General features: G+C 42.1%; 2 protein-coding genes across 2 annotated transcripts; one reads left to right on the plus strand and one right to left on the minus strand.

Annotated features, from left to right (window-relative positions):
• Window positions 1–575: 575 nt before the first annotated feature.
• On the minus strand, window positions 576–12957 carry prima1 (proline rich membrane anchor 1). Its single transcript, XM_042501011.1, has 4 exons — window positions 12344–12957; window positions 11411–11552; window positions 8929–9061; window positions 576–1371 (listed from the first exon to the last, which is right to left on the minus strand). Exons 1-4 carry the CDS (start codon window positions 12623–12625, stop codon window positions 1272–1274), a joined length of 657 nt encoding a protein of 218 aa, XP_042356945.1. The 5' UTR covers window positions 12626–12957; the 3' UTR covers window positions 576–1271.
• A 5625-nt stretch (window positions 12958–18582) lies between these two features.
• Window positions 18583–20086, plus strand: LOC121953791 (protein FAM181A-like). The gene is made up of 2 exons (XM_042501010.1): window positions 18583–18722; window positions 18857–20086. Exon 2 carries the CDS (start codon window positions 18916–18918, stop codon window positions 19669–19671), a length of 756 nt encoding a protein of 251 aa, XP_042356944.1. The 5' UTR covers window positions 18583–18722; window positions 18857–18915; the 3' UTR covers window positions 19672–20086.
• Window positions 20087–20163: the final 77 nt, after the last annotated feature.

The following is a 20163-nucleotide window of genomic DNA, read 5'->3' on the forward strand; positions in this document are numbered from 1 at the left end:
GCAGCACAAGAAAAGTGATGTCACTCCAGGTTTCAAAGGGTTACCCAAATGACTTGTAGTAGCAGGTTTACCTTGTAGAGGGGGCTTGCATTGAGATAAATCAAAAATGGGGACTGATGCAGCACAGAAATAATGTTTGGAAAACACACATTCACATAGCACATCATAGAGACCCCTGACTTTTTTTTTAGCTGAAGTCTCAGGAAAACAGAGAAAAGCATATCAAACACCCAGAGACAAAACAACTGATAGCAAAACTCTTTGCAGAGCAAGCGCGTTTTCTGCATCAGTGTCTCAACAAACTGACAGCAGGCTTAAAGCATTGGAGCATCACAAATGAATAATATAGTTTATAAATTATTCACTTTAAAAAACAGAGCTATCAAGAAATAAAACTCATCAAGATGTTTGTAAAGATGTGAGTAACTTACAAGACATTTTTTTTCTCTTTTAAGTAGAAAAATAAATTCAAAAGTTGATAAACTGAGCAAATAAATCAATGAATGACTGAAGTATATCACATTGAGCCTAAGTCTTCAGTGGCATTTTTGGCAAAATAACCAGAATGTCCCATGTTGATGATGTTGCCTCCTTTTTTTTTCTTTTTTTAAATGTATGGATTTCTTTAAATTGCATAGTCATATGAATCCACATCTCAGAGCCAGGACTGACAGGAACATCATGCCTCTCTCAGAGCATCTGTCTCAAAAAAAAAAAGGAGAACAAGAGATGGACAGTGTGGGGATCGGACTATAAAAAAATGTTGCATTCTCTGTAAAAACTGCATGCACGTTATTTATTGTGTGTGATGGGCTTGTCCTGTCCGGCCGCCCGTGGGACTGCAGGGCTGCTGTATTGTCTGTTGTTCCATTGCAGATGTCAACAGTGTGTGAGGTCTGGATCTGCGGCAGACTGGCAGACAGTCCCTCTCCAGCCAGCAGCCAACCAGCCTGTCAGCAACACTTGCTGTTACTAAGAGCATAATGTTCAGCCTGCTGTGCCACTTTCAACACCATGGGGGTTTGTGGATTTTTCACTCCGTCCTTTCTGGTTTGATTTTTTTTTTTCCCCTTCCATCTTTTGCAGCTCTTCTTGAGCTGAATGGTGTCTTCAGTCCGGGCAACATGCCAAGCAAAAAGGGAAGGTTATTTGAAAAACCTTGGGTAAAACCCTGTTGCATTCTGGGTGAGAGGGGATTGTTGTATTCGGAGGGGAGGTAAGGTGAGAGACGGTAATGGTGATGTCACTTCCTGCATCGACCAGGAGTCAGTCTATACCACAGTGTTGTTCGTACCCATGGCCTTCTTGTTACGGATGCTCATGGCATATTCCCCACGACTCGTTCCGTTCTCCTCTTTTCGAAGTGGTTTCCTGTGAATAAACATTTTCATAAGGTGAAGATTCCTTGACAAGAGAGTTACATTTGCCCACAGCTGAAGGCCATGTCATTAAACAGAGTTTCTAGACTGTTAACCTTTAGGCTGATTTGATTTCTCTGGGTGGATACGCCAGTCTCAGCGATCCGTTCTAATAAGCTCAATGTTCAAAGGTCACTTTTGCAACGAGACAGGAGGGAAAGATACATTGCAACACGGGGAATAAGGCAATTACCTACTCTGACTGGTAGATGCAATCTTCCCGCTAAGTAATGAGTATGTGTGTGGCTGTCAAAACAACTTGGGAATAACATCGATACATAACCTCCTCTCAGCACTGGTTGCGCTGTCGTCCTTTAAGTGAGTACGTTCTGGTGCAAAGTAAAGCCGCAACACATGATCCCCGTGCTGCTACTGGCCTGTGAAGAGCAGTATCATTCAATGCAGCCCCTTTCATGCACTCTTCGGTGCCTTTGTGGTTATTATATTTGTCCAGTGTACTGTGGCTTCTGCGCCGACCCCCTCAGCTGCTCTCCCCTGCTTGGGCTTATGTAACTCGGAGACAGATCTGAATACAGTTAGTACAGTCATTGTCCCACTCAACACTGTACTATGCTTTCCTTGCCACAGAGGACCCTTGAGCGACATCTTAGCTCAGCATCTCCTCTGCTCTCCTCTGAAAGCCCTGGCTGGACGGTCCAACTTTGACGAACAGTCATTCCCAGTCCAGTCCAGCACAAATCTTTTTCCCTTCTCGTGCATTGAACAGTGAGGGAATCCTTACAGGGTGAAATGAGCTCATACATGACATAATGCAATCCAATACACCAGCCCTGCCAGGAAAACTATGTTTTTATGTTAATTTTGTTTAGCTTTTGTTGAAACTGATCAGATAAGCATTTTTATTTTTATTTTTTAAGGGGGGTACACATTACACGTGAATAATGTCAAACTTTTATCTAGTAGATATCACCATAAAACTTCCCCAGTTGATTGCTTACATAAAAAAAATGATTATTTTGTAATACAACTTTTTAAAAATAAAAGTATGTTCAAATATGCAAATAATTAATTAATCAATTAAAAATGCACTTCTTACATAAATTATTAGAACATAAATCTGAACTAAAATAAACACCTAAATGTATACTGGATGTTTTCTGTCCATTATTCTGAAAGGAGATATGTTATGGAAGAAACATGGCCCAAAATCTCAAAATTCCATGAAAATGTTTTCACCTGGGGTGTCTTGCCCTAAAGAGACTTTGTAACTTTTTAAAAAGGAATAGCAAAATCTGCCTCTCACAGATGATAGTTAAACTGATAATCAATAAAATGCACAACTGCTCAATTTATTACACATTATACTTGGTGCTTTTGCTGCAACAGCCTTTTGTAGTCTGGTACAGGTAGTAGTTCATGGTCTTTGCCGCTAGTGTTTCTGACATTTAAATTATCGCTAAGCCCCGCCTCCGAATGGCAGAAGCCAATCACATTTCGTACAGCTAAACGATGCACGCGGACATCCTGCTCGAAGAAAATCATCCGAAGTTTTGATTTTCCTGCGGTTTTATTTAAATTTATGCAGCTATAACTTAAAAAAAATTGCCAAACAATGTGCATGGGGGGTATCCTTAGAGACTAGAGAATGGAGTTTATTTTATCCCGTTCCGTAAACCCCACATAAACAGAGCTAAGTGTCTCATTTGGATTAAACTGTGTGGCAAGACACAGTCAGATCAATGTAAAGAAGATAAACAAGGATATCCACATTTGTTCTAAGGTAAGCCAACATAGTGTTAACAAAATTTGCTACAAAGTGACAAGTATAGCTTCATACATTATGTCGGCAACATTGTGTAAAACGTCACCTTGAAGCAATTTTTTTTCTAGGCACCGTTAGCTAAAGTTAGCTAACAGCCGCTAACATTATGGCCAATTTAGACTTCGTAACTGTAGCTCGTGGTGTCATCTGTTCAACTTAGTCTTAGTATTTTTGTCCTCTGACAACCAAACATCAGTGTTAACTGTAGCAAAAAGTTGTAGCTACAGCCCACACAGTTGAAAACCGTTAACGTTAACTTAGCTAAACGTTACAAAGAAAACTAAGGCTGGCAAACGCTAACACCACCTTATAGTGAAGACACTTTTGATGGCCTCGGTGTGAAAAAAAGTTACTTATAGCATCTTTGGATATGTCTGTGACACTGACAGCTGTCATTGTTATGTAATCGCCTCACCTGTAAGGCCGGTAGCCTCGCGGTAACCTGTGTGAGCATGGCGTAGTGCTGGGTGTGTTTTGTGAGAAGCCGCTCTCCCTCATACAGCATGTGAAGATAGCCTGCTACAATGACTGATGTTAGCCAGTATAAAAGTGTCCAGATAAGATCGGGGCTTCTGCATAACTTCACGAGACGGCCCTGTATTGTTATTGCTGTTGAAGTCTGCTGAAGACTGAGGGCTAAAGATTGCTCTTGGAGGAGAGTATCTGAACGCCTCACGATAAATTAGCATAGATAAACAGTGTGTTTCCTACTAAGGTTTAGGGCTGGCAAGCTGTGGAAGCTAACAGTTTAAGCAACACGCCGATTATTTGTCAGATTGAGCTATGGGTCAATTATTAACCCTTTGAAACCTAAGCAAATTGGCTTGATTTCTCTCAAAAACATTGCAAGAGGGCAAGACATTACCAAAAGTACAAGAAAATTAGGTGAATATTAGCACAAAAAAAGAAGTATCAAACAAAGGGGAGAGTAAATGAAAAGAAGTGTAAAAAAATATTCTGCTAAATAATTTTATTTTCAATAACTATGATAATTAGAAATATAGTTCTCTGGAAAATTTCCCCTTATTTCATTTTTCAAAATACTTTACTAATCTATTAATGTCTTGCAAATTGCGGGACACTTCTTGCCAAGTTGCTTATTGCCTTTTGCCTTATGTTTTCAGAAGAAATCAAATCAATTTGCTTGGAGTTTGAAGGTTTAAATACTTGTGAAAGGCGTCTGAATGCAGCAGAGGAAAACCGATGTCGATGCAGGTGTTAATGGGTTAAAATGTCTGTTTGCAAGAGTCACTTAGACACAACAACATGGGAAAATATTATCCATGTTGAGAAAAAAAGTTGTTGAGTTACCCTTTAAGAAAGCATTGTGGCTGTTGTTGTATGATATTGCATTATATATTCTCTGTTGAACTCAAAACCTTAACATTGAGTTGAATCAACATCTTTGAAAGCATCTCAGTGAAAATGCACCATGCAAGCATTGCAAGCTTCGAAATTGAAGCATTTTTTATGCCTCACATATTGGATTGCAATATACATTTATGTATTTACACATCGTCTTACACTGAGGCTGTAAAACATAAATTGACAACTGATGTAAAGTCTTTCAATTTATGTCATGAAAATGCTTTTGTGTGTGTGTGTGACATTTCCCCAGGATATAATATGATTGATAGCCTAGTAAATGGATGTGGATTTAGGATGTGGACTTTTGATGCACATGCTCATTTCCCCCTGCTGTCAACTCAATTTTTTTGCTGTCCTTTTTCGTTGCTCCTATACACTTTGGACGATCTCATTTTGCCACACCCGTTAATCAACCATCTTGTTGCTGTCAGGTTTCAAAACTGTTCCTGTCTTGGCTGTTTTTCAGCTGTCATTTCAGTGCCTTGAACCACATCCGCCCCTCCACCTCCTGTTGTTCAGACACTTTCATCTGTCAACAATGTCACGCTCAGAATCTTTACCAGTCTTTAAAGAGTTTTGACTCAGTAAAAAATACATCACAATGGGGTTTAAATGTAAACAACCTCATTTTGCATCCGCTGTAATTTTAAGATATGGCTCTAAGGCAATTTCAGTTTATCTGTCACTCCACCACTTTGGACTGAAATGCATCAACAACTGATGGAAAGATTGCCATGAAAGTTTGCAGACATTTATGGTCCTCAGAGGATAAATCCTGCAGACTGTGGTGATCCCAATTTTACTCTAGTGCAACTATTTGTATTAAATTTGTTGTTTTTAAAGGAATATCTCAACAACTATTGGTTGGAACATTAGCTGGCTCAGTGGTGCTAGGTGAGCTAGTGGTATGCTTCCTCCTGTGCTGTGATATGACTGGTGGGTGTAGATCGATAGAGAAAATATAGTTCCTACATGAAACTGTTCTCAATAAGATCTGTTGATTACCTTGAGAAATACGGTCCTAAATTCTGAAAAAAGACATTGTTGTTGAGTGTATTTGGCACTTTGAGCACCACAAGCTGAGTGCTGTCTATTTCCATGATATTGGAGAGAAGGAAGACATCTCTATGGCCGATATCTTCAGCACTAGATAACTCACACCACAACAATCTAGATTTCTGAATAGCGCTACAGGTAAGAGGGAAAATATGTAATTTTAATTTTAGAATGAACTGTCCCTTAAACACTGTAAATTGAGCTTTCTTTGCAATTTCAGATTCAGTTCGATAAAGATATTTGCATTAGCCTAATATTTTTAGTGTCATGTATGTTCAAGATGATTGTGAATAACTGTCACCTAAAACTTCACACACTGCATTTAATCTATGTTGTTGGGGTTGTTAGAGATGTGACCTGTTGTCTCTCAAGAAAAGTTGTAAACGATGACTAAGACTTCCTGTGGGACTCTGTCAGCTGGGAGGGGTCATATGGCTTAGGACACCAGGGATACATGCCGGCCATGTAGGACAGATGCTGCTTGCTGTGTCCCTGTGGGACCCGGGGACAGCCTCAGAATAGAAACTGTCCAGCCCCAGGGTGGAAACACATTGTGCCGCAGGGGAGACGATTGGCTGATTGGCTGATGCAGCTGCAGCTTGGGGAGTTGGGATATACCAAAGTTTTCTCTAAGGGACAGACGATGATGTTTACAACCAGTCTGGGGATTCTTCTCCTTGGAATAAAATGTCATAAAGTCGATATTCGTTCAACGTTATGCAACGTGTTTGCAGCTCAGTAATGATTTTATTTTGGAATATTTTTGGCAGGTCAGGATTTCATCTGTTAAGTTGCAAAATGCCGTCTCAAATGGGTGATGTACAGCCTGCTGGAAGGTGCTTGGGCCCTGTTTATTTCTCCCAGGATGTAATCTTTTCTCAGACTGACCATGTCGCTTCGGGCCACCACACAGGGCAAAGCACTGGGGCCTCAAACCGACCTCTACCCAGGCCTTCAATAATAGATGCCATGCTGTTGACACATGGCAGGTGGCAACACAACACTTCACAGGTTAGATGAATATTTCATATCAAAGCTGTGCAATCACAGCGCACATTGCTGTTTGAAGTTTGGGGAATGGATCATGGTGAAATTGGGACATGTGTTGAGCTGTTTACAATTACTCCAGCCATCTGGAAATTAGAGTAACATGCTACAGTTCAAAGAAAACGCATTAAAAAACAGACTGTATGAATCTGTCACCAGTTTTGATGCTGCCGGTACAGTCATTTTGAAAATAAAACAGAGGAGATTAAAAATGTATCAGTAAATATTGGATTTAAAGCCATTCTGCCTGACAAATATTCTCTTTTCATTGTATCTATGGTTGAGTGTTTTGGATATACTGTATTGCCCTTGGACAGGAGCAGCTGTGATGTATTATCTGTCTTTGGACAAGCCTCCCAGAGCGTTAAGTGATTGGGAAAAGCATCTAGCTTCATTAGTCAGTTGGTTTGAGTTTTGTTTGTTTTGGCTTCTTGGATGGCTGACAGCCTGGACTGCAGCATCATGTCTTTTGCTTTGGATGGCACAGCAACACTAAAACGCAGCGTGTGTCTGAATCCTCTTCTCTATGCTTGCACACACCAGCCTCCCTGGTGCTGTGGACTCTGAATAGAATTGTATGGAAGTGTTTTTCCTTTCCAGCCCCTTTGCTTCTGACACATGACTGGCAGACAAAGATTATAAAAAATAACAAAAGGCCAGGAGGGCTGGGACCCATAGAGCTAGCTCCTCTGCTGTCTGTGGTGCTCAGGCCTTGGCCCTCGGCCAGCTGATTTTCATTGGGAAAGCCCGGAGCACTGAGGAGCTGGAGGGGCTATATATAACTGGCTGTGTTATTCTCACTGACAAACCCTCTCTCTCATTGTTATTGACTGAGACGCTCAATTACTGCCTTTGCTTGCTTTCGTAGACGTCTTTTCTGTCCTTTTCGCCGTGTTGTTTCCTCTCAGTGATGATTAGAGAATCTGTGATAAATGTTAAAGGAATCACATTTTCTCCCTGGACGGCTCTTCTATTGGCTGGTGACTAATGAATGTCTAATGAGGCCAGTCTGGCTGGACCTGTGTGTTTTTTCCCTTCTCATTCAGAGTGGAGGGCAGCTTGGCGTGGCACAAAGTCTGCAGTCTAGAGCCCACAGAGCTTCAGGACACGACCCGCTTGCATGTATAAAAGATGTGGCCTGCGACTGAATGACTGCGCAAATTAATTCATAAATAATGACTTGGGTTTGGGGCTAGAGCCCGTATTGCAACAACACTTTCCTACCACTGCTGCATTAAAAAAGGTGCCCCTTGGCTACACAGGGGGCTGGAGAATTGCCATAATGAATTCCTGAGCCAACCACCCATTACTTCCGCTGCCTGACTTTGCCTATTTGTTGTTTAAAGAAAGGAGAAATAGAGTTCTGCTGAGGAAAGCCATATCGGGCATGCAGGCTTAATATAATTCCATAAATGTAATAAGGTATGATACTAAATCAATTTAAACACACATAAATAATAGAAGCAGCTCTCTGATTTAGCACACACATCTGTGGCTGTTCTCACATTGAGTGTGTGAGAGTCAATGTTTACGCCATATTTTATAGAGTGTGTAAATATGCCAAGATGATGAATCTACGAATGTAAAGATGTTGTGACTTAATGGATGGGTGCACACGCAAGTCTTCTCTGCATGCCTCCCTGTGCATGTGCAGCGCTTTGCACGATGTGTGTGTTTGTTAAATGTCTGCCAACATTAACGTGGATGTCAGAGTGCATGTGTGACACCGTGCTGCCTGAATGTCACACAGAGAATTGGGTCTGGGTTGTGCTGCGGGCTAAAACCTCACGCAGCCTTTTTCTCTAATAAGCCAAATGGGGGAAACAGTTCCCGCTGCAACTGCGGCGTCTTGGGATTCCTCTGCTCGCCTCGTGCTTTCACTTTCATGAATCCAGCTGCCATTCTAGGAAGCTTTAGACACTTATGCAAATTAAAATCAACACTGTGTCGTAAAGTCAGGTCTCGGTGCACCTCGATAAATTAATCTGTAGGATGTTTCCCGGTGACTCTGCATAGTGGATCTATCTTGGTGGCATTTATAACCCATTCCATGATCTAACCTCTGACCTCAGTGTGACCCAGCAGGGTGATGACAGGGTCATCTTAGCCTCACACACAGAGTACAGTCTCCCATGGGTCAAATTACACATGATATGTTGAGTAGCCTGCCTGTGACAGTTCCTATTTCAATATGTCATCACTTGAAAACATTTGAGATACTAACTACAAGTACATAACAAAAAAGAGACATCCAACCTCTTGATGGCCTTGTAGCAGATGATGATGGCTGAGAGGAGGAAGACGACTGAGGCACAGCCAACTGTTCCAAGCACTATAATGTCCATCTCCATCCACCAGGGCCTCAACAAGGGCACCATGGGCTCTGCCACTTAGAGAAAAAACAGAGGAGGGCAGGAGGAAAGAAAGATTTGGATACAGAAAAAGAGAATGAGTAGAACGTAAAATAAATCAGTTGAAAATTAAAATGATTACAGCCCTAGTCCCTTAAAAAACTATGCTGACTTGAGTTTTTAGATCCGTAGTGATTGCATTATACAACACGCTAACAAAGCAGCGTGGAGGTGATTTTTTTTCCCTGCTCTGAGTTTGGAAGTCGCTGTGTCCTCGCCTGTTCTGTAGGTCTTAGGTTCAACGTTCAAAGATATCCAACCCGACACCATGAATCATTTAAAGTCCCGTCAGCCTTCCTTACACCAGCACTCTTGTCCACACCAATTACTGTTGCAGGAACCTCCTGCTCTTTCCACATTAGATCTGTGGTATAAGACCACTCACCAGGAATGTTGTATAACATTATGTGCATCAGCAACTTTGTGTCTGTAATGCACAACTTCTCTCATCTCTTTCTGCAGCGTTTGATGCCCTCCCTGCATCTATGAATCAGTTTAGTCATGTGCATATCTATATCTATCTATTTGTTCCAGTTTCATGCTCCTGAGGAAACACACTGTGCTGTACATAATACCAAACTCGTAGCTCCCGCGTTTACAGTTATTTTGTTTTGAATGAGAGGAAGGGTTTACACCATAGCAACAAATACTCCTTAGTAATGTTGTGGACTATTTTCCAACACAGCACATTTCTGCGGAGCAAATAACAAGGCACGGCTCTCCCCGGTACAGCTCACCACGTCATAAGTCACTATGAATTTAAAAGCTCCTCTCAGGCAAACTTCCATTTTAATCCTGCGTTTTGTCAACGGCTGTAGGATTTAATTGAGTCAGTGGTACGGATCGACTTCATTGTGATAAAGCCCACTCCTTTGAAGGACTTCGGAAACCATTTTTAGCACGCACAGACTTACTTAGTTGTGCCAATTCTTTCCACTTTTCAAAAAAAAACTTTTAGCAGATAGATTAGATCTCCGTCATTGTCCCAGTTTTTAGCTATGCATATTCATTGCATTTTTAAAGACTACAGTTTAAAGCAAAGTTTCAGCTCTAACTGCTCTGCAAATTGGGCTACTGGAGGAAGATCAAGATAATTATGCGCCCGTATAGATTAAATTGAGAACTGAAGAAAAAAAGTGAATTATTCATGGTGTCTCCACCCTCTGCAAACATTTCTGTGTAAAGTTGAAAAGGAATAGAAATTGGCCTGCTTATCATATTTATCGTGACACGCCGCTGTTTATGGATGCAGCGTTCAGAGCTCCACTCATGCGTTTGGCTGTAATTGGGCATTCAACCCCCCCGTCCTTGCACCTAAGCTTACAGTCAGATGGACCTGACAGCGTTTATGCAGTGACCAACATTAACAGAAGGGTCTATAACTCTTGAGAGGGAGCTCACATGGTGAGTCAGGAAGGAAAGAGGTCCTTTTAAATTGACCAGACTGAAAGAAATCATTGGAACTGATTGATTAAAACCTCTACGCTGCTGCCTGTTGAGAGTTTGATGATTAAGTGTCCCTGCCTTCTCATAATATTAAGGGCTCGGGGTGAGTGATTCTAAGGAGTCACAGTAATAGCTCAGAATGGCTGCATCATCAGCATGGCCTGTCCCATATTTCAGTGCACTGTTCATTAAGGTGCTCGAGACTTAATACAAATCATATCAACTTTCAGGGAGCAGCCTGGTGAAATATGTCCGCCTATCTGTCAATGGATTTACCATCTCGGATGGAGTGTCGGATAGAAAATGTGCTGCAACAGGCAGCGGATCCACAGAGATATATACACACACACATACACACACACTCTTATTGCCGCCAGCTCAACTTCAAAACGCAGCTAAAACTACTGGGCTGCTTCATTAGTCCCTTATCTCTATCAAATTAAAGCTAATTTAATGAACTCATCTGTGTTTTAATCAGGGGTCCTCCGGGGGAAACCCTACCACTGAACCACTGAGCTTGGCAGCCCAGCAGGCATGGATTTCACAGGCAGCTGGGTACTCCCCAAGGTCAGACCCGGCATAAATTAGTCCTGTGTTCAGCTGTCAACATCCTGCTGGCTCTATCACACGCACAGACGCACACGTGCACAACAGTGCCCATGCACGGGCGCTCACACAGTAATCTCAGGGGGTCTGATGGTACATTTTTCTTTTGAGCATAAAAGGGAAACGCTCCACGTCAAAACAGTTCCTTGAGACTAGCCAGTTGCTTGTCACCTGGAAAGATCCAACTGTGGGGTGAGAGCAGACTGAGAGTGAGACAGACAGACTTGGAGCTAGACAGGTGTGAAACCTGGGGGTGTGAGCCTTGGGAGTCTTACCTGTGGTGCCCAGTAGCCGCGGAGGAGGTGGCGGAGGCGGTGGAGGAGGAAGGGGAGGGTATCTTCTACAGTGGCATGCCAGCTGGCACTGTTCGCTAACTTTCTCCGCCACAGTCCGTGAGCATGACCTCTGGAGTTCTCCCTTATGGTGAGGGGAGAGAGAAAGAGAGAGACATTGAAATGACTGAGCCACTGTCCTTCAGTGCATTACTCATGAGTGCCATCAGCACAACACGGCGCAGCACAAATGGAGATGCTTGAACACTCAGCAGCCTCTTAGTTAGCAGCACTGTGGATATCCTCTCAGCATTCTTTTTGTGTATCCCAGTGTTGTTGTCACCGGGGCTGCTGTGTATGTAGTACATGCAGAATAGTATCACGTCTATGGCTGCAGCCCGCTCCCTGTAAGAAACCACCCACCAACAGAGTGGGCAGCAGGCTGCCCCTAGGAGTGTGCGTGGGTGGACTTGGAAACTCAAGCAGATCACATTACACATGAACCCTGGCAACACTGCGTGCGTGTGAACAACAGCTCACCACTATCTGTAGGCAGCAGCACGGGGGCAGAGGTTAGAATACTCATCACTAACATATGCCTGCTGCAGGGATCCTGGTGGGATAACTGAATATTGTTATCATAAAAACACAGTTGGCTACTCCATGTTCCCACTACAAGGGAGCTGAGTGTCTGAGTGTGTGTGTGTGTGTGTGTGTGTGTGTGTGTGTGTGTGTGTCTCCATTTCTCATGCCTTAGTGGAAACTCTACCCATGCAGGTGGGCTCCCAACATCTGTAAACACACAATGCATTGCATATATTGCAGCACAAGTTACTTAAAAAAAGATAATAAGCTCAACAGCTTTTCCAGTAAATCAAGTTAGTGCAACATCTCATGCGTAAATTGACAAGCGGCGCGCCTGGACATGATCCTTACCTGGCATGAGAGTAAAAACAGTGAGAGAAGGCAATGACCGAAGAAAAAAGGCCAAAAACTTAAAGTAAATGGCATTAGATCTTGGACCAGCATTCCTCTTGCGCTGTTCTCGAAGATACTAGGCAGCGATTCCAACAAATGAATGCAGTATACATAGGCTTGAAGTGTTTGGGAAATAACCATCCACCCTGTCCAGTTCAGCGGCGATATCTGTGACAAGCGTCTCCAGAAATAGTTTATGCCACAATCATTTTCCTCTTGAAATCCCGTTGTCGATAGCATAGGACAGGCGAGCCGGTGGAAATGAGTAGCAAATCTCGATAATTCACATCTCGAAAGTAGTTTTTTGCTTATTGGCACTCAGATAGCGACCTGAATCACGCCGCTACTCCGTGCAATGTGAGGGCGGTAGATGGCCCGTACCTTACATCCCTCCTCGGCTGCAAGCATGAGTGCAAATGGGCCACTCAAGCCATCGAAGTTGAAGAAAAAAAAAATACACGAACACACAGAGAGAGATCCTCAGGAATATCGTGCGGCAGGATTCCTCACAATAAGACCACACATCCCTTCAACTTATCTAACACTGTATGGGCGAGTCCGGAGGGCAGAGCCGAGGGTTAAACTGATGCATCCCCCTCTGTGCCAAAATACAGCGGGCTGTTTTATACGGGAGCATCACCGCCGCGCACTTGATGCAGCGCTCACATCAGCTCCTCCTGACAGCTTGTGCTCAAACAAATTCACCCTCCGCTTCTCAAAAAGTCCCCCCCTACAGAAAAAACACACACACACACACACACACATACACAGAGGTTATGTAGGCGTCGGTAATGTCAGCTGTTTGTTGTTGTTTACTTGTTTATGTTTGATTTTTTTTATAGTGGTCCAGGCTGAAAGTATAGCCCACAATGCGTGGAGGCGAGTCCGTAAGGATGACGCGTACTAGACCGAATTAAAGTCAAGTAGAGAGAGAGATAGAGAGGGAGAGAAAGAGAGGGAGAGGGGGAGAGAAAGAGAGAGCAAGACGCCTACCGACTGAAAACACTGCCGTACCCATGTTTGATGTGCAGGGCTAGAACACTCCAATGTCCCAAAGTAGGCTGAGATAAACAATACTGATGTAACCTGGCATTCACTGCTTAATGCTCAACTGCAAAGACATTTATAAGATATTTATTGGGTGTTTATTTTTAAACCCCTTGCAGCTTCGTTTTAAAATTTATTTTATTTTCCACCCATATTGATAGCGAGAGGTGATGCTGTAGGGCCAGAGTGCAAAGAATCCGACTAAAATGTTTTTTAAGAGCAGAGTTGCATAAGATTGTTGGTGGTCTTCCTCACAAGGCACAGTTATGAAATTACCCCACAGCCCACAGCCATGTACAGAGAGAGCCAACGTGACATTCACAGTTTACTGGGATAACAGACAACTGACAGTGGGGATACAACCCTGGTGTTCATCTTAGTGTCATAATTAAGGAGGAATATAGAAAGAATGGTCTTTGGATCTGTGTGAAATAATAACAGTCTTATTTTACATCACAGTTATGAAAAATGTCCCTGTACTACCTACTCCTAATAATGACAATGACTTTGTTTCTGATCACAGTTTTAGAGCAGTTAACTGATAGGGAATTGCAGAGCATTGATGGTTGTATTTAAAAGCAGCAAAATATACCAAGTTCCACCTAGAAAATAGCCGTAAATTCAATTTCTTTAGGTTTTGGGCTGTTTATTGGACAAACCTAGCCATTTTGGATACATTGTTGTTAGGTTTAGTAATTGGTGATGTCTTTAAAAAGATTGTGACATTTTACACTTTTTTATTGATTCTGAAAATAATGGTTAGTTGCAGCCAGGGGTGGGTTAAAAGACAGCGGGGCCTTGGGCACAGATATGAAAAGGGCCCCACCACCTCTCCTACATGAGAGCAAGACGCATAGACTTCTTCCATCTTTTTGAGGTGTTCTGTCTCTTTGTGGTTTGTTCACCAACTTCTGAAGCTATGTTGTGTCTCCTTGCAGTTCCTTTGCATCTCTTTATGGTCTTTTTGTATCCCATCGTAATTTTTTGTCATTATGTAAGTGTAGAGTCTATTTGAGGTAATTGCATATCCCTTTGAGGTAATTTTGTGGTTGTTTTGTGTTTCTTTGTAGTTGTTGTGTGTCTCTTTGCAGTTTAGTTGCATCTCATTTTGTGTCTCCTTGTTGTTTTGTGTCTTTTTGTAGTCATCTGGGTCCCTTTGAGGTAATTTTGTGCTTATTGAGGCAATGTTGTTGTTAATCGGGGCTATTTTGTGTATTTGGTTGAAGTTTTGTGTCACTTTGTAGTTATTTTGTGTCTCTTGGTGGTTGTTTTGTATCTTTTGTAGTCGTTTTGCATCTCTTTATGGTTCTTTTGCCCTTTTTTGTAGTTATTTTGTGTCTCCTTTTGGTCTTTTTGTGTCTATAGTTATTTTGCCAGTTTTTGTAGTGATTTTGTGGCTCTGCAGTTCGTTTGCATCTTGTGGTCTTCTTGTGTCTCTTCCTAGTCAGCATACATGTTAATGTTGTTGACATTTTGTGCACAGGGGACACATCTCCCTCCATATTTAAATCTTAATTCACAAGAATGCAGGACATTAAGTATTTGATGCTCAAAATGTTCTGCACCCTCTTGCCTCTTGCTTATACGCACTTCAACAGACGTTATGCTTGAAGCTTACACGTCTGCTTTGCAGGTCGGTTCTTCTGCTGCTCGGCCTGTATGTCATTTTCATTGCTTATTCATGTTTCATAAATCCACAATCATTTGTTGTGCCCAAATGACTTCTGTTTGAGAGTATTGCTTGTGGTTTAAATAACAGAAGTGACAGCCAATTGTGTCACAGCCGGCTTATTCCAAATAACACAAACAGCATCTAAGCCAACTATTCAGACAACTTTGGATTAAGATCAATGGATTCAGCATCGAGCCCTACAGCCTTTTGCTGCGGCTGAGCATTTATCACATCTCTTGCCTTTCAAAAAGCTCTTCACAGACAGTAATGGGGAGAGCTAATGCACAAGAGCCGTGGATGACTTTTAGAGTGGAAAATCCACATCTGCTGCTGAACTGCATCTGCGCACACAATGCAGAGATTTTTCAGAGTTTTTGAAGTGCACAACAAGCCTGGATTTGGCATATAGTGCGCCCGGCGGTTCAGCTCGTCCATCCTCTCCTACAGTCTGTCCCAGTATCGATTATCTGACAAGAGGAAAGCACTACATCCTCCTGGTTCCTTCCTGCTGCCTCACCTCCTTCCAACTAGCAGCAATCTGCCACAACATACATCACAGCCCTTTTAAACTCAGATAAGAAAACCTCTTAATAAGATTACTGTGGTTTTTCAGTGTTATTATTCTTGCCGAAATACTTAATCAGCTACTCTACGAACAAACAGACAGAGCCCAGAAATATTACACATCAAACAAAAGGCGATTTTAATACCCTGTGCCACTGACAGAATATTAATGCTCAGACAAAATTAACTTCACTACATTTATCTTTACTATCTGAGTATTTCCCCTTTATTGTAGTCTGCCTTGGCTGTGTTGGAGAAGAGGTAGATTGCCATCTAGTGGGAGAGTCTGGCAATACATGTCATAAAGATACTCCATAAAAGACCATTGGAGCAAGTGGATAAATTAAGTAATGAAAAGGGCTGAAAGTGCATTTTTGTCTGAAGTTTTTGTTGTTTTTTGCACACGTTTGTTTAAATCTCTCCTAAATACTTTTATCACTCAGTTGAATTAATCTAAAATTTCTGTCTATTTTATTGCTAGCTTATTGATTTTAATTTAAAAAATCAAATTAATTTTAGTGGTGGCTTCTTATATTTTATCTTTTATTCTGACTTTTTAAAAAAACAAAACCTTTTAGTTCGTTCCATTCTTCTTGTTGTAAATGTGTTTAGTTTTATTGTAAATCACTTTGTCACTATGTTTTGAAAGGTGCTGTACAAATAAAGTTTATTACCATAATATTTATTACTATTAAATTGCACTTGTTTTATAGTTATTTTTTATTTACTGCCAATCTGCAGTGCCTAGTGCCAGCACAGACAGTCAATTTCAGTCACACTAGAGCTCCACTGGGCTTTTACTTTATTACATACATTAATATATTTATGTTACAAAATGCAAACACTGTGAGGAAAGATGGTTTAGCAGTTTGTGACATTGCTGTGCATCATTGCAGATCTCTAATAGCCACTCCATGGCTGCATTTCTTCTTTGAGTGCAGTTTGCATTTACAGCAGAGATATGCAAGTAGGGTGCATATCTCTGGTGCACACATGCAGCAATTAAAGTGACACTTTAACTTCTTGAAACCTAGGCAAATTAGCTTGATTTCTTTCAAAAACATGGGAAGAGGGCCATGAACAAAGAAAGAAGAAATGACCCAAAAATTTGCAAGAATTTAGTGAAAGCTACAAGAAAATTACCTGAAAATTTGTATTAAAACAAGAGAAAAAAAAAAAAGTTAATAAAAGTTAAAAAAGGAAATAACCTGGGAACAGTGCTTAAAAAATATAATAATTTTGTGACAGAATTTAGATATGTAGTTATGATCATTATAAATATAGTTTCCCTTTTTTTTCTCCTAAACATTTTTCCCTACCTTATGAAAAAAAAATGTGGAATTTGTGGAACATTTCTTACCAAGTTGCCAAGTTTATTTTTATTTTTTTTAAGAAACCACACCAATCTGCTCAGGGTTCACAGGTTTGAATACTTGTGAAAGATGGTGTCTGACAGCAGTATAAGAAAAGTGATGTTGCTGTAAGTTTCAAAGAGTTAAGTAGCTTGTTGATTTGTATGTGATAGGTGGAATTTGGTGTGTGCAGACTCCCTCTTCAGATAAAGTGGATCGTTCATTATAGAAATTAGTCAATGTTTTCCACAGGCTCCATAAATCAGTAAACATCTGAAAAGCTCGACAAACATCCCATCCACCTGTCTTGGCACAAGGACAGCGTCACATTGTGGGATTTATGGATGCCACTATGCTTCCTCCTTCTCTTTCTCTCCTCACTTCAAAAGCACAGGAGTGGGGTGACAGACCAGGGGAGGGGAGCCCCATTGTTAATTGGCCTTTTCAGATGAACAGAGAGGTGAAGGGGAAGAAGAGAGGAGCACAATGCCTCTCCAGAACAAGAGGGATGCACCGCCTAAAAAAGATAGACCAGTGAGAGCACATATAGACCTGCAGCAGGGCTCTCTCCTCAGATAACCCCAAACTGAGTGAATGAGGCAATCAATCATGTTGGCTGCAGCTCACTCAGGAATAAATGGCCTGTAGCCTTGGTGTAAGACTGCAGAATGTTTTAAAAATGATCTGCACCGGTGCTATAGTGGCTCAGGGGATAGTGCACAAGCATGAGGTGTTACTTACCAAACAGTTTCCTCACATCTCATTCCACTGCTGCTGCGCTTCAATGGGACGATAGGTACTCTTTTTTTCCCCACTTCAATAAGGGGATGAAGCTCAATTAGCATTTCACAAGTCCCCTTTTCCTCCTCCATTGCAACCTTCCCCGCGGAGCCCATGCTTTCTCTGGGGATTGTCCTGTTTTGGGCCCTTGTTGCCGTTGGCAGGGTGACAGTATTCGAGTGTGCAAACTTGTGCTATTGTCCGCGGGCCAGAGGGAGCCATGGAGACCCCATAATATGACACAGGAAAATGTTTGCTGATGGCAATTCTATGGGCTTTGTCCGACTCTTTCTCCTTCATGACGACTCGATTTAAGTCTCTAAATGTTTGACTACAAATGCAGGAGTGCTATCCAGCTCCTTTCCCTTTGTCCCGTGAGGTTTGAATGAGTAATTCAGCCTTTGTGTCGCTCGATTGAGGGGGCAAACAGAAAGACAAGATTCTTGAGCGTTCAAGCCCCTTTCCATGGTTATGCACTCTTTAGATCCCCCCTCCTCCTTCACTAAATCCTACAGCTGACATCACTCTTGGGGAGGGTATGGGGGTATCTATGTTAACAACTTTAACCAGAATAAAGTGAGAATGCATGCATATTTCAGCAGCTCATCTTTATTCCTGCAAACTCTGGATTTTAGAAGATGTTTGGCCAGCTTGCGGAAATCACCGTGTAGGAGAAATATCACATCCCCTCAGTGGCTTTTTCCAGGTCCCCATGACAACAATTTGCAATGGTGAAGAATTCGATACCAGGGTGCTTGGAGGCTGATTGGGGTGCATTGTGAGGGGCCTGGGGTCGCTGATTGGTTCAAGGAAAGCACCATAACTACAAGGAGTTTATATTCATTCAACTTGTTGAAGTGCTCCTATTGCAGCCTGGAGAGAAGTCTGAGCTTGGACTGTGGCTTGAGGGAGTCTGGCAGTGGTGAGTAAAAGGTTATTACTCTTTGGATATATATGAACTTAGAGGCACCACGTTCAATTTAGGCTTGAATGCGGATAGCAGAGAATAATGCGCAATTACGCAAAGCTGAAATGTGTTGTCTGATGTCCCTTTAGATATTGGCGGTGGACTACAAGCTCTATCATGGACTGATTTGATCAAAATCTTTGCAAAAATGGCAGACAGTGAGGTCAAGACGCTGCTCAATTTTGTCAATTTGGCATCCAGTGATATAAAAGCGGCCTTGGACAAGTCGGCTCCGTGCAGACGCTCCGTGGATCACAGGAAATACCTACAGAAACAGCTGAAACGTTTCTCACAGAAGTACTCTAGAGTCCCAAGATGCCACACGCACAGGTCTGCTGCTGAGTATGGGTGCGCCAAACCAGTGGGTGCTGTCCACCAGAGTGTGAAGGTCATAGAAAAGGCCAGCTCGGATGCGCAGTGTGCGGAGAATGCGGGGAGTGCTGTGGAGCAGGTGCCTATGAGGAAACGCCAACTCCCAGCCTCATTTTGGGAGGAACCAAAGTTGATCCATACTAAAAGGGAGCACTCACACTTGTTGAAAAAGAACCCTGCAGGTGCATCTGAGGGCAACGAAAATGAAAAGAGGAAAAGGAGTTATGATGATGACGCAAAGGCCACTCTGTCTGCGTCCAGTCGGCGCAGCTCTGCGGATAAAGAGAAATTGGACCTGACTTCTCACCACTGTGTAAGCGTGTGCGCCTGCTGTCCCTTCCAGTACCATGGACACCAGGTCCTCCACAGTCACATTGTTGTCCCCTATCCGCCCCTGGGATTATGGAGCAAAGCAGCAGAGACAGAGAGACCTGAGTATGGACAGAAAATTCACACGCACGTTGTGGTCAAACCCATACCGACCAAACCCACCGTGCAGTCGCCCATCTTCAGTGTGTTTGGATTCATTTAATTACTCTACTAATGGACCAGTCACACAAAAATGTGTAAATAGGACTAATTATTTTCTTTCTCTTTCAACATTTCTACATGAGACACTTACTGGGATGCTTCATCTATTTTTATTGTTTAAATCTAAAGTTGCACTTGCAGAATAACTCCACTTTCATGCCAATCTGATGCCTTTCAAGCATCTGAAAAACTGACAGTAAGTTAAAAGGTTTCCACTTTTAGGTTTCTACAGAGTGACTGCTTCTTTTGTTGGCACCAAAAGTCATGCAAATGAATGAGAACATCCTGTTTTAGTTTTCTCTTTCAGCTATGAGAATAGAATGCGGGACATAGATCGCTTTTTCTTTGTCAAAGTAATGTTTGATAGGCACGTTTGAAACTTTAATTTTTAAATAAATGATACAACTTTCTTTCAAGAGCTCCTCTGGGCATTAGATCCTTTTTGCTTTCACTGAGCGTTTCTGTGAGACTACAAAACACTCTGACTGACACA

This window comes from Plectropomus leopardus, chromosome 14 (genome assembly GCF_008729295.1).
Source record: "Plectropomus leopardus isolate mb chromosome 14, YSFRI_Pleo_2.0, whole genome shotgun sequence".
Taxonomy (NCBI): Eukaryota; Metazoa; Chordata; class Actinopteri; order Perciformes; family Serranidae; genus Plectropomus; species Plectropomus leopardus.

What these genes read in the sequence shown, in the direction of transcription:
- prima1 (XM_042501011.1), bottom strand. Translation starts at nt 12,625, where the DNA reads ATGCTATCGACAACGGGATTTCAAGAGGAAAATGATTGTGGCATAAAC. An exon ending in GCGGCTACTGGGCACCACAG is followed by an intron (nt 9,062 to 11,410) that starts GTAAGACTCCCA and finishes TTTTTCTCTAAG; the next exon opens with TGGCAGAGCCCATGGTGCCC. An exon ending in TGCTACAAGGCCATCAAGAG is followed by an intron (nt 1,372 to 8,928) that starts GTTGGATGTCTC and finishes GTTTATTCACAG; the next exon opens with GAAACCACTTCGAAAAGAGG.
- LOC121953791 (XM_042501010.1), top strand. Translation starts at nt 18,916, where the DNA reads ATGGCAGACAGTGAGGTCAAGACGCTGCTCAATTTTGTCAATTTGGCA.